At 33.1% G+C, this 13714-nt stretch overlaps 1 protein-coding gene across 1 annotated transcript in view; it reads right to left on the minus strand.

Moving 5' to 3' along the window:
• LOC112239503 (extracellular matrix organizing protein FRAS1-like) overlaps positions 1 to 12129 on the minus strand; it is a 316408-nt gene extending 304279 nt beyond the window's left edge. The window contains exon 1 of the mRNA XM_042321247.1: positions 11503 to 12129. Within this exon, the coding sequence (XP_042177181.1) occupies positions 11503 to 11593 (91 nt within the window). The 5' untranslated portion in view covers positions 11594 to 12129. The remainder of the gene's footprint in view (positions 1 to 11502) is intronic.
• Between the last annotated feature and the right edge of the window lie 1585 nt (positions 12130 to 13714).

Here is a 13714-nt window from a genome sequence, read left to right on the forward strand (position 1 = left end):
GTACTTACTACAGTGCTTTCTGTTTGTTTATACAGTTGACTATAGAATACTGTAGTACTTACTACAGTGCTTTCTGTTTGTTTATACAGTTTACTATAGAATACTATAGTACTTACTACAGTGCATTCTGTTTGTTTATACAGTTTACTATAGTACTTACTACAGTGCTTTCTGTTTGTTTATACAGTTGACTATAGAATACTATAGTACTTACTACAGTGCTTTCTGTTTGTTTATACAGTTGACTATAGAATACTATAGTACTTACTACAGTGCTTTCTGTTTGTTTATACAGTTTACTATAGAATACTGTAGTACTTACTACAGTGTTTTCTGTTTGTTTATACAGTTGACTATAGAATACTATAGTACTTATAACAGTGCTTTCTGTTTATTTATACAGTTTACTATAGAATACTATAGTACTTACTACAGTGCTTTCTGTTTGTTTATACAGTTGACTATAGAATACTATAGTACTTACTACAGTGCTTTCTGTTTGTTTATACAGTTTACTATAGAATACTATAGTACTTACTACAGTGCCTTCTGTTTGTTTATACAGTTTACTATAGAATACTACAGTACTTACTACAGTGCCTTCTGTTTGTTTATACAGTTTACTATAGAATACTACAGTACTTACTACAGTGCCTTCTGTTTTTTTATACAGTTTACTATAGAATACTACAGTACTTACTACAGTGCTTTCTGTTTGTTTATACAGTTTACTATAGAATACTATAGTACTTACTACAGTGCTTTCTGTTTGTTTATACAGTTGACTATAGAATACTATAGTACTTACTACAGTGCTTTCTGTTTGTTTATACAGTTGACTATAGAATACTACAATACTTACTACAGTGCTTTCTGTTTGTTTATACAGTTTACTATAGAATAGTATAGTACTTACTACAGTGCATTCTGTTTGTTTATACAGTTTACTATAGTACTTACTACAGTGCTTTCTGTATGTTTATACAGTTTACTATAGAATACTATAGTACTTACTACAGTGCTTTCTGTTTGTTTATACAGTTTACTATAGAATACTATAGTACTTACTACAGTGCTTTCTGTTTGTTTATACAGTTGACTATAGAATACTATAGTACTTACTACAGTGCTTTCTGTTTGTTTATACAGTTTACTATAGAATACTATAGTACTTACTACAGTGCTTTCTGTTTGTTTATACAGTTTACTATAGAATACTATAGTACTTACTTCAGTGCTTTCTGTTTGTTTATACAGTTGACTATAGAATACTATAGTACTTACTACAGTGCTTTCTGTTTGTTTATACAGTTGACTATAGAATACTATAGTACTTACTACAGTGCATTCTGTTTGTTTATACAGTTTACTATAGAATACTATAGTACTTACTACAGTGCCTTCTGTTTGTTTATACAGTTTACTATAGAATACTATAGTACTTACTACAGTGCCTTCTGTTTGTTTATACAGTTTACTATAGAATACTACAGTACTTACTACAGTGCTTTCTGTTTGTTTATACAGTTTACTATAGAATAGTATAGTACTTACTACAGTGCATTCTGTTTGTTTATACAGTTTACTATAGTACTTACTACAGTGCTTTCGGTTTGTTTATACAGTTTACTATAGAATACTACAGTACTTACTACAGTGCCTTCTGTTTTTTTATACAGTTTACTATAGAATACTACAGTACTTACTACAGTGCTTTCTGTTTGTTTATACAGTTTACTATAGAATACTATAGTACTTACTACAGTGCTTTCTGTTTGTTTATACAGTTGACTATAGAATACTATAGTACTTACTACAGTGCTTTCTGTTTGTTTATACAGTTTACTATAGAATACTACAGTACTTACTACAGTGCTTTCTGTTTGTTTATACAGTTTACTATAGAATACTATAGTACTTACTACAGTGCATTCTGTTTGTTTATACAGTTTACTATAGTACTTACTACAGTGCTTTCTGTATGTTTATACAGTTTACTATAGAATACTATAGTACTTACTACAGTGCTTTCTGTTTGTTTATACAGTTTACTATAGAATACTATAGTACTTATAACAGTGCTTTCTGTTTGTTTATACAGTTGACTATAGAATACTGTAGTACTTACTACAGTGCTTTCTGTTTGTTTATACAGTTGACTATAGAATACTAAAGTACTTACTACAGTGCTTTCTGTTTGTTTATACAGTTGACTATAGAATACTGTAGTACTTACTACAGTGCTTTCTGTTTGTTTATACAGTTGACTATAGAATACTATAGTACTTACTACAGTGCTTTCTGTTTGTTTATACAGTTGACTATAGAATACTATAGTACTTACTACAGTGCTTTCTGTTTGTTTATACAGTTGACTATAGTACTTACTACAGTGCTTTCTGTTTGTTTATACAGTTGACTATAGAATACTGTAGTACTTACTACAGTGCTTTCTGTTTGTTTATACAGTTGACTATAGAATACTATAGTACTTACTACAGTGCTTTCTGTTTGTTTATACAGTTGACTATAGAATACTGTAGTACTTACTACAGTGCTTTCTGTTTGTTTATACAGTTGACTATAGAATACTAAAGTACTTACTACAGTGCTTTCTGTTTGTTTATACAGTTTACTATAGAATAGTATAGTACTTACTACAGTGCATTCTGTTTGTTTATACAGTTTACTATAGTACTTACTACAGTGCTTTCGGTATGTTTATACAGTTTACTATAGAATACTATAGTACTTACTACAGTGCTTTCTGTTTGTTTATACAGTTGACTATAGAATACTATAGTACTTACTACAGTGCTTTCTGTTTGTTTATACAGTTTACTATAGAATACTATAGTACTTACTACAGTGCTTTCTGTTTGTTTATACAGTTTACTATAGAATAGTATAGTACTTACTACAGTGCTTTCTGTTTGTTTATACAGTTTACTATAGAATACTACAGTACTTACTACAGTGCCTTCTGTTTGTTTATACAGTTTACTATAGAATACTACAGTACTTACTACAGTGCCTTCTGTTTTTTTATACAGTTTACTATAGAATACTACAGTACTTACTACAGTGCTTTCTGTTTTTTTATACAGTTTACTATAGAATACTATAGTACTTACTACAGTGCTTTCTGTTTGTTTATACAGTTGACTATAGAATACTATAGTACTTACTACAGTGCTTTCTGTTTGTTTATACAGTTTACTATAGAATACTACAATACTTACTACAGTGCTTTCTGTTTGTTTATACAGTTTACTATAGAATAGTATAGTACTTACTACAGTGCATTCTGTTTGTTTATACAGTTTACTATAGTACTTACTACAGTGCTTTCGGTATGTTTATACAGTTTACTATAGAATACTATAGTACTTACTACAGTGCTTTCTGTTTGTTTATACAGTTTACTATAGAATACTATAGTACTTACTACAGTGCTTTCTGTTTGTTTATACAGTTGACTATAGAATACTATAGTACTTACTACAGTGCTTTCTGTTTGTTTATACAGTTTACTATAGAATACTATAGTACTTACTACAGTGCATTCTGTTTGTTTATACAGTTTACTATAGAATACTATAGTACTTACTACAGTGCTTTCTGTTTGTTTATACAGTTGACTATAGAATACTATAGTACTTACTACAGTGCTTTCTGTTTGTTTATACAGTTTACTATAGAATACTATAGTACTTACTACAGTGCATTCTGTTTGTTTATACAGTTTACTATAGAATACTACAGTACTTACTACAGTCCTTTCTGTTTGTTTATCCAGTTTACTATAGAATACTATAGTAGTACTTACTACAGTGCCTTCTGTTTGTTTATACAGTTTACTATAGAATACTACAGTACTTACTACAGTGCTTTCTGTTTGTTTATACAGTTTACTATAGAATAGTATAGTACTTACTACAGTGCCTTCTGTTTGTTTATACAGTTTACTATAGAATACTATAGTACTTACTACAGTGCCTTCTGTTTGTTTATACAGTTTACTATAGAATACTACAGTACTTACTACAGTGCTTTCTGTTTGTTTATACAGTTTACTATAGAATACTATAGTACTTACTACAGTGCATTCTGTTTGTTTATACAGTTTACTATAGAATACTATAGTACTTACTACAGTGCTTTCTGTTTGTTTATACAGTTTACTATAGAATAGTATAGTACTTACTACAGTGCATTCTGTTTGTTTATACAGTTTACTATAGTACTTACTACAGTGCTTTCGGTATGTTTATACAGTTTACTATAGAATACTATAGTACTTACTACAGTGCTTTCTGTTTGTTTATACAGTTTACTATAGAATACTATAGTACTTACTACAGTGCTTTCTGTTTGTTTATACAGTTTACTATAGAATACTATAGTACTTACTACAGTGCTTTCTGTTTGTTTATACAGTTTACTATAGAATACTATAGTACCTACTACAGTGCATTCTGTTTGTTTATACAGTTTACTATAGAATACTACTACCTACTACAGTGCATTCTGTTTGTTTATACAGTTGACTATAGAATACTATAGTACTTACTACAGTGCATTCTGTTTCTTTATACAGTTTACTATAGAATACTACAGTACTTACTACAGTGCATTCTGTTTGTTTATACAGTTTACTGTAGAATACTATAGTACTTACTACAGTGCCTTCTGTTTGTTTATACAGTTTACTATAGAATACTATAGTACTTACTACAGTGCCTTCTGTTTGTTTATACAGTTTACTATAGAATACTACAGTACTTACTACAGTGCTTTCTGTTTGTTTATACAGTTTACTATAGAATAGTATAGTACTTACTACAGTGCCTTCTGTTTGTTTATACAGTTTACTATAGAATACTACAGTACTTACTACAGTGCCTTCTGTTTGTTTATACAGTTTACTATAGAATACTACAGTACTTACTACAGTGCCTTCTGTTTTTTTATACAGTTTACTATAGAATACTACAGTACTTACTACAGTGCTTTCTGTTTGTTTATACAGTTTACTATAGAATACTATAGTACTTACTACAGTGCTTTCTGTTTGTTTATACAGTTGACTATAGAATACTATAGTACTTACTACAGTGCTTTCTGTTTGTTTATACAGTTGACTATAGAATACTACAATACTTACTACAGTGCTTTCTGTTTGTTTATACAGTTTACTATAGAATACTATAGTACTTACTACAGTGCATTCTGTTTGTTTATACAGTTTACTATAGTACTTACTACAGTGCTTTCTGTATGTTTATACAGTTTACTATAGAATACTATAGTACTTACTACAGTGCTTTCTGTTTGTTTATACAGTTTACTATAGAATACTATAGTACTTATAACAGTGCTTTCTGTTTGTTTATACAGTTGACTATAGAATACTGTAGTACTTACTACAGTGCTTTCTGTTTGTTTATACAGTTGACTATAGAATACTAAAGTACTTACTACAGTGCTTTCTGTTTGTTTATACAGTTGACTATAGAATACTGTAGTACTTACTACAGTGCTTTCTGTTTGTTTATACAGTTTACTATAGAATACTATAGTACTTATGACAGTGCTTTCTGTTTGTTTATACAGTTGACTATAGAATACTATAGTACTTACTACAGTGCTTTCTGTTTGTTTATACAGTTGACTATAGTACTTACTACAGTGCTTTCTGTTTGTTTATACAGTTTACTATAGAATACTGTAGTACTTACTACAGTGCTTTCTGTTTGTTTATACAGTTGACTATAGAATACTATAGTACTTACTACAGTGCTTTCTGTTTGTTTATACAGTTGACTATAGAATACTATAGTACTTACTACAGTGCTTTCTGTTTGTTTATACAGTTGACTATAGAATACTATAGTACTTACTACAGTGCTTTCTGTTTGTTTATACAGTTTACTATAGAATACTATAGTACTTACTACAGTGCATTCTGTTTGTTTATACAGTTTACTATAGTACTTACTACAGTGCTTTCTGTATGTTTATACAGTTTACTATAGAATACTATAGTACTTACTACAGTGCTTTCTGTTTGTTTATACAGTTTACTATAGAATACTATAGTACTTACTACAGTGCTTTCTGTTTGTTTATACAGTTTACTATAGAATACTATAGTACTTACTACAGTGCTTTCTGTTTGTTTATACAGTTTACTATAGAATACTATAGTACTTACTACAGTGCCTTCTGTTTGTTTATACAGTTTACTATAGAATACTACAGTACTTACTACAGTGCCTTCTGTTTGTTTATACAGTTTACTATAGAATACTACAGTACTTACTACAGTGCCTTCTGTTTTTATACAGTTTACTATAGAATACTACAGTACTTACTACAGTGCTTTCTGTTTTTTATACAGTTTACTATAGAATACTATAGTACTTACTACAGTGCTTTCTGTTTGTTTATACAGTTGACTATAGAATACTATAGTACTTACTACAGTGCTTTCTGTTTGTTTATACAGTTTACTATAGAATACTACAATACTTACTACAGTGCTTTCTGTTTGTTTATACAGTTTACTATAGAATAGTATAGTACTTACTACAGTGCATTCTGTTTGTTTATACAGTTTACTATAGTACTTACTACAGTGCTTTCGGTATGTTTATACAGTTTACTATAGAATACTATAGTACTTACTACAGTGCTTTCTGTTTGTTTATACAGTTTACTATAGAATACTATAGTACTTACTACAGTGCTTTCTGTTTGTTTATACAGTTTACTATAGAATACTATAGTACTTACTACAGTGCTTTCTGTTTGTTTATACAGTTTACTATAGAATACTATAGTACTTACTACAGTGCTTTCTGTTTGTTTATACAGTTTACTATAGAATACTATAGTACTTACTACAGTGCTTTCTGTTTGTTTATACAGTTGACTATAGAATACTGTAGTACTTACTACAGTGCTTTCTGTTTGTTTATACAGTTGACTATAGAATACTATAGTACTTACTACAGTGCATTCTGTTTGTTTATACAGTTTACTATAGAATACTATAGTACTTACTACAGTGCCTTCTGTTTGTTTATACAGTTTACTATAGAATACTATAGTACTTACTACAGTGCCTTCTGTTTGTTTATACAGTTTACTATAGAATACTACAGTACTTACTACAGTGCTTTCTGTTTGTTTATACAGTTTACTATAGAATAGTATAGTACTTACTACAGTGCATTCTGTTTGTTTATACAGTTTACTATAGTACTTACTACAGTGCTTTCGGTATGTTTATACAGTTTACTATAGAATACTATAGTACTTACTACAGTGCTTTCTGTTTGTTTATACAGTTTACTATAGAATACTACAGTACTTACTACAGTGCTTTCTGTTTGTTTATACAGTTTACTATAGAATACTATAGTACTTACTACAGTGCTTTCTGTTTGTTTATACAGTTGACTATAGAATACTATAGTACTTACTACAGTGCTTTCTGTTTGTTTATACAGTTGACTATAGAATACTACAATACTTACTACAGTGCTTTCTGTTTGTTTATACAGTTTACTATAGAATACTATAGTACTTACTACAGTGCATTCTGTTTGTTTATACAGTTTACTATAGTACTTACTACAGTGCTTTCTGTATGTTTATACAGTTTACTATAGAATACTATAGTACTTACTACAGTGCTTTCTGTTTGTTTATACAGTTTACTATAGAATACTATAGTACTTATAACAGTGCTTTCTGTTTGTTTATACAGTTGACTACAGAATACTGTAGTACTTACAGTGCTTTCTGTTTGTTTATACAGTTGACTATAGAATACTAAAGTACTTACTACAGTGCTTTCTGTTTGTTTATACAGTTGACTATAGAATACTGTAGTACTTACTACAGTGCTTTCTGTTTGTTTATACAGTTGACTATAGAATACTATAGTACTTACTACAGTGCATTCTGTTTGTTTATACAGTTTACTATAGAATACTATAGTACTTACTACAGTGCCTTCTGTTTGTTTATACAGTTTACTATAGAATACTATAGTACTTACTACAGTGCCTTCTGTTTGTTTATACAGTTTACTATAGAATACTACAGTACTTACTACAGTGCTTTCTGTTTGTTTATACAGTTTACTATAGAATACTATAGTACTTACTACAGTGCCTTCTGTTTGTTTATACAGTTTACTATAGAATACTATAGTACTTACTACAGTGCCTTCTGTTTGTTTATACAGTTTACTATAGAATACTACAGTACTTACTACAGTGCTTTCTGTTTGTTTATACAGTTTACTATAGAATACTATAGTACTTACTACAGTGCATTCTGTTTGTTTATACAGTTTACTATAGAATACTATAGTACTTACTACAGTGCTTTCTGTTTGTTTATACAGTTTACTATAGAATACTACAATACTTACTACAGTGCTTTTGTTTGTTATACAGTTTACTATAGTACTTACTACAGTGCATTCTGTTTGTTTATACAGTTTACTATAGTACTTACTACAGTGCTTTCTGTTTGTTTATACAGTTGACTATAGAATACTATAGTACTTACTACAGTGCTTTCTGTTTGTTTATACAGTTTACTATAGAATACTATAGTACTTACTACAGTGCATTCTGTTTGTTTATACAGTTTACTATAGAATACTATAGTACTTACTACAGTCCTTTCTGTTTGTTTATACAGTTGACTATAGAATACTGTAGTACTTACTACAGTGCTTTCTGTTTGTTTATACAGTTGACTATAGAATACTATAGTACTTACTACAGTGCTTTCTGTTTGTTTATACAGTTTACTATAGAATACTGTAGTACTTACTACAGTGCTTTCTGTTTGTTTATACAGTTGACTATAGAATACTATAGTACTTACTTCAGTGCTTTCTGTTTGTTTATACAGTTGACAATAGAATACTATATTACCTACTACAGTGCTTTCTGTTTGTTTATACAGTTGACTATAGAATACTACAGTACCTACTACAGTGCATTCTGTTTGTTTATACAGTTTACTATAGAATACTACACTACCTACTACAGTGCATTCTGTTTGTTTATACAGTTGACTATAGAATACTATAGTACTTACTACAGTGCATTCTGTTTCTTTATACAGTTTACTATAGAATACTACAGTACTTACTACAGTGCATTCTGTTTGTTTATACAGTTTACTATAGAATACTACAGTACCTACTACAGTGCATTCTGTTTGTTTATACAGTTTACTATAGAATACTACAGTACTTACTACAGTGCATTCTGTTTGTTTATACAGTTTACTATAGAATACTACAGTACCTACTACAGTGCATTCGGAAAGTATTCAGCCCCTTTGAATTGTTCCACATTTTATGACGTTACAGCCTTATACTACTTTTTGTAAATATATTTTTTTAAATCTTTCATCAATCTACACACTGACATATTAGTGGTGTTTTAATGGGGCTGCCAAATTAGTGTTGTTTTAATGAGGCTGCCAAATTAGTGTTGTTTTAATGAGGCTGCCATATTTGTGTTGTTTTAATGGGGTTGCCATAGTAGTGTTGTTTTAATGGGGCTGCCATACTTGTGTTGTTTTAATGGGGCTGCCATATTAGTGTTGTTTTAATGGGGCTGCCATAGTAGTGTTGTTTTAATGGGGCTGCCATACCTGTGTTATTTTAATGGGGCTGCCATATTAGTGTTGTTTTAATGGGGCTGCCATAGTAGTGTTGTTTTAATGGGGCTGCCATAGTAGTGTTGTTTTAATGGGGCTGCCATAGTAGTGTTGTTTTAATGGGGCTGCCATAGTAGTGTTGTTTTAATGGGGCTGCCATATTAGTGTTGTTTTAATGGGGCTGCCATATTAGTGTTGTTTTAATGGGGCTGCCATAGTAGTGTTGTTTTAATGGGGCTGCCATAGTAGTGTTGTTTTAATGGGGCTGCCATAGTAGTGTTGTTTTAATGGGGCTGCCATAGTAGTGTTGTTTTAATGGGGCTGCCATAGTAGTGTTGTTTTAATGGGGCTGCCATATTAGTGTTGTTTTAATGGGGCTGCCATAGTAGTGTTGTTTTAATGGGGCTGCCATAGTAGTGTTGTTTTAATGGGGCTGACATATTAGTGTTGTTTTAATGGGGCTGCCATATTAGTGTTGTTTTAATGGGGCTGCCATATTAGTGTTGTTTTAATGGGGCTGCCATAGTAGTGTTGTTTTAATGGGGCTGCCATAGTAGTGTTGTTTTAATGGGGCTGCCATAGTAGTGTTGTTTTAATGGGGCTGCCATATTAGTGTTGTTTTAATGGGGCTGCCATAGTAGTGTTGTTTTAATGGGGCTGCCATAGTAGTGTTGTTTTAGAGTCACAGGTCTCTCTGTGGAGTCACAGGTCTCTCTGTGGAGCCACAGGTCTCTCTGTGGAGCCACAGGTCTCTCTGTGGAGCCACAGGTCTCTCTGTGATAGTCACAGGTCTCTCTGTGGAGCCACAGGTCTCTCTGTGATAGTCACAGGTCTCTCTGTGATAGTCACAGGTCTCTCTGTGATAGTCACAGGTCTCTCTGTGATAGTCACAGGTCTCTCTGTGGAGTCACAGGTCTCTCTGTGGAGTCACAGGTCTCTCTGTGGAGTCACAGGTCTCTCTGTGGAGCCACAGGTCTCTCTGTGGAGTCACAGGTCTCTCTGTGGAGTCACAGGTCTCTCTGTGGAGCCACCCTCTCTGTGGAGCTACAGGTCTCTCTCATTTATTGAATTCAAGTCTGACCGAGTCGCCCTGTGGGAGAGGGCACCAAATCCACAGCGAAGCCTTATTGCCCTATGCTCCTGCAGAGACGTCTTACTGTGGCCCCACATTTCAATATCAGATGGCGTGGGTCATAATGCAATGTTTCCTAATTCATTTGACTGAACCTTGATAGAATACGCATTTCAATGACAAGGTAAAACGCCTAGGGTTGTTATATTTGGGTTATAGTAAAGCAAGTTTATTTAGGGCATGGTTGTGAGTGACTCCCTGTGGGGCATTTGATCAATTCAATCTGAATCGGACAGATTGCACATTAGGATGTGATTATAATGTCTGAGCAGTAATTACAAGTCATTCAGATGCTGATTCTGAAATGGGACATTTCTTCCCACAGGGAAAAGATAGCAAAGGAGCCAACTGGTTTAGATTATTAGACTGAGTGGTTCATACCTGTGTAATAACAGATATAGCCTATTCTTTAATGTAATAACGCCTTGAGTTATATTTCTGATTTAGAATGTCAGAACTAAATTGCCCAACCAGATAGAATGTTTGATGCAGAAAATATATTTTTTAGCATCAACACAGTCAAATAGACTACATTTTGGCAACTTTGCGCAATCAACTAAATTATAAAGAATAGACCCATAGCCTATAACCTTTTTGTAGACATACTAGATATGTTATTTCCATAATCCATTAATATATTGTTAATTCGCTTCGCGAGACAAAATACCCACCTTGTATTCCTGGAGTGGAGGTGAGAATTCCAGCCAAAGCGGCTACGAAGATCCATCCTATACCCATGTTCACCGCATGCATACAAGACATTAAATCCAACGGTGCTGAATGCAGTATCTTTCTAGTTCAAATCACACTGATTCTCAAATATAATTATTGGTTCCCCGAAGTTCCAGATAAACAACAACACCGGGAAAAGTAGGCAGTGTATGTTTGAACTGGCTAGAGAATAGTTCGCATGTTGAGCTACGCGTAAAGACAGCGGGTAGGACAAACGGGGACCGTCTCTCCCTCTCTGAAAAACGGTGCGGGTCTGGACTCTTGTAGAAAAGGGAATGCAGACCCAAATGTTCGCGTTCGGCGAAACTTCAAGACAACAACAAAAAAAGCAGGTGTCATCGACCGTAGATTTAAAAGCGGTACACCATGACGACCGGGGCGAAAATCCCTCTGGAAACCATATAATTATCCAGTGACCTCCGCTGCGCAAGAAGAGGGCCGACGCTGTAAAGTTACTTGCTATACAGCCTCTCCTCTCTCCAAACTGACTCACTCCACCCGGAGGATTAAACGCAGTAGGAATAGAAATGTATGATGTGCCGTCTGCTCACAATGAATACAAGATAGGGCGATGCATATGCCCCCATTTGAAAACGACAGCTAGTTTACATATCTCTCATTCCTATAACGTCATGCTTGAACGGGCCCGATATGATATGCTACTACCATAATGTTATTACGAGTTCAAATTAAATCAAATCACATTTTATTAGTCACATACACATGGTTAGCAGATGTTAATGCGAGTGTGGCGAAATGATTGTGCTTCTAGTTCCAACCATGCAGTAATATCTAAAAAGTAATCTAACCTAAGAATTTCACAACAACTACCTTATACACACAAGTGTAAAGGAATGAAGAATATGTACATAAACATATGAATGAGCGATGGCCGAACGGCAAAGGCAAAATGCAGTAGATGGTATAGAGTACAGTATATACATATGAGATGAGTAATGTAGGGTATGTAAACATTATATAAAGTGGCATAGTTTAAAGTGGCTAGTGATACACTTACTACATCATTATTTAAGTGGCTAAAGATTTGAGTTAATATGTTGAGTTCTATTAGGGGCAATGGTGTAAAACGACATGAACACTCCTTTGGGAAATAGCTGTGTTGTAGCTATTGTATTATAGTGTTTAGACATGAGGCATAAATAACATTGGCTACTGGATTAAATGACCACTGTGGTCAATCTCAGTCTATTCAGAGAGCGCGCTCTAAAGACAGTCTGAGCTGAGATCCATGGGGGGGGGTCACGTGGGAGCAACCTAATATTCAATCAACGGCAAAACGCTTTTTTTTGTCCCCAGCCATTTGAAGCCAAGAAAATAAATCCAAATGGCTCGTGGACTTTTCCATTTGAAAACAACATTTGCCACCTCTGCCCCATGCATGCGTGAGATCCTCAGCGTTCTCTCCAAGTGAAAGTTGGCTATGTGCATCGCTGCGGGAAGGGGAACTGAAACAATCAGAATAGTTTTTTTTTTAAATATGATTTTCACTGGGCCTTTAATAGTTCTGTATTAGAGGACCGATATAGCCATCTGTAGCAGGGCACCCCAAACATCTTTCCCGTGGCTATGGCTATGTGCAATGGAAAATGCTATTAAAAGAAGCCATTTAGATTGGGATTGGCTTTCTATCCAAATGCATCACCCTAAAAGTGATCTGAACGACTGTCTATCCAAATGCATCACCCTAAAAGTGATCTGAACGACTGTATCCAAATGCATCACCCTAAAAGTGATCTGAACTACTGTCTATCTAAAAGCCAATCATTGTGAATCCACGTGTTTATTTATTCATTCACCTTGATGGACCGATTACATCCAGACAGCTGATATTTAAGTGAGGCTCAGACTTGAACAGACCATAATAATCGTTGTCCTGTTAATACATGATGATTCTGCCATCTGGTGTTACAAAAGAGGAACTGCATTCAGTCAGTGTGTCGTTCCCTGGCCTATACAATATTCTATTAATAGTAATTACAGTTATAATGTTAGTTATAGAGCAGAAGCTCTTATCTAGTAGTCTCCTTCGACCATCCTTTACTCACAAGATCACATTCCATACCAGGGAACATATTATCCAGAGTGATTTAAAAGTCCATTCTAAATATGAAATGTCCACAAGACAGTCAG

This window comes from Oncorhynchus tshawytscha, linkage group LG04 (assembly GCF_018296145.1).
Source record: "Oncorhynchus tshawytscha isolate Ot180627B linkage group LG04, Otsh_v2.0, whole genome shotgun sequence".
Classification (NCBI taxonomy): domain Eukaryota; kingdom Metazoa; phylum Chordata; class Actinopteri; order Salmoniformes; family Salmonidae; genus Oncorhynchus; species Oncorhynchus tshawytscha.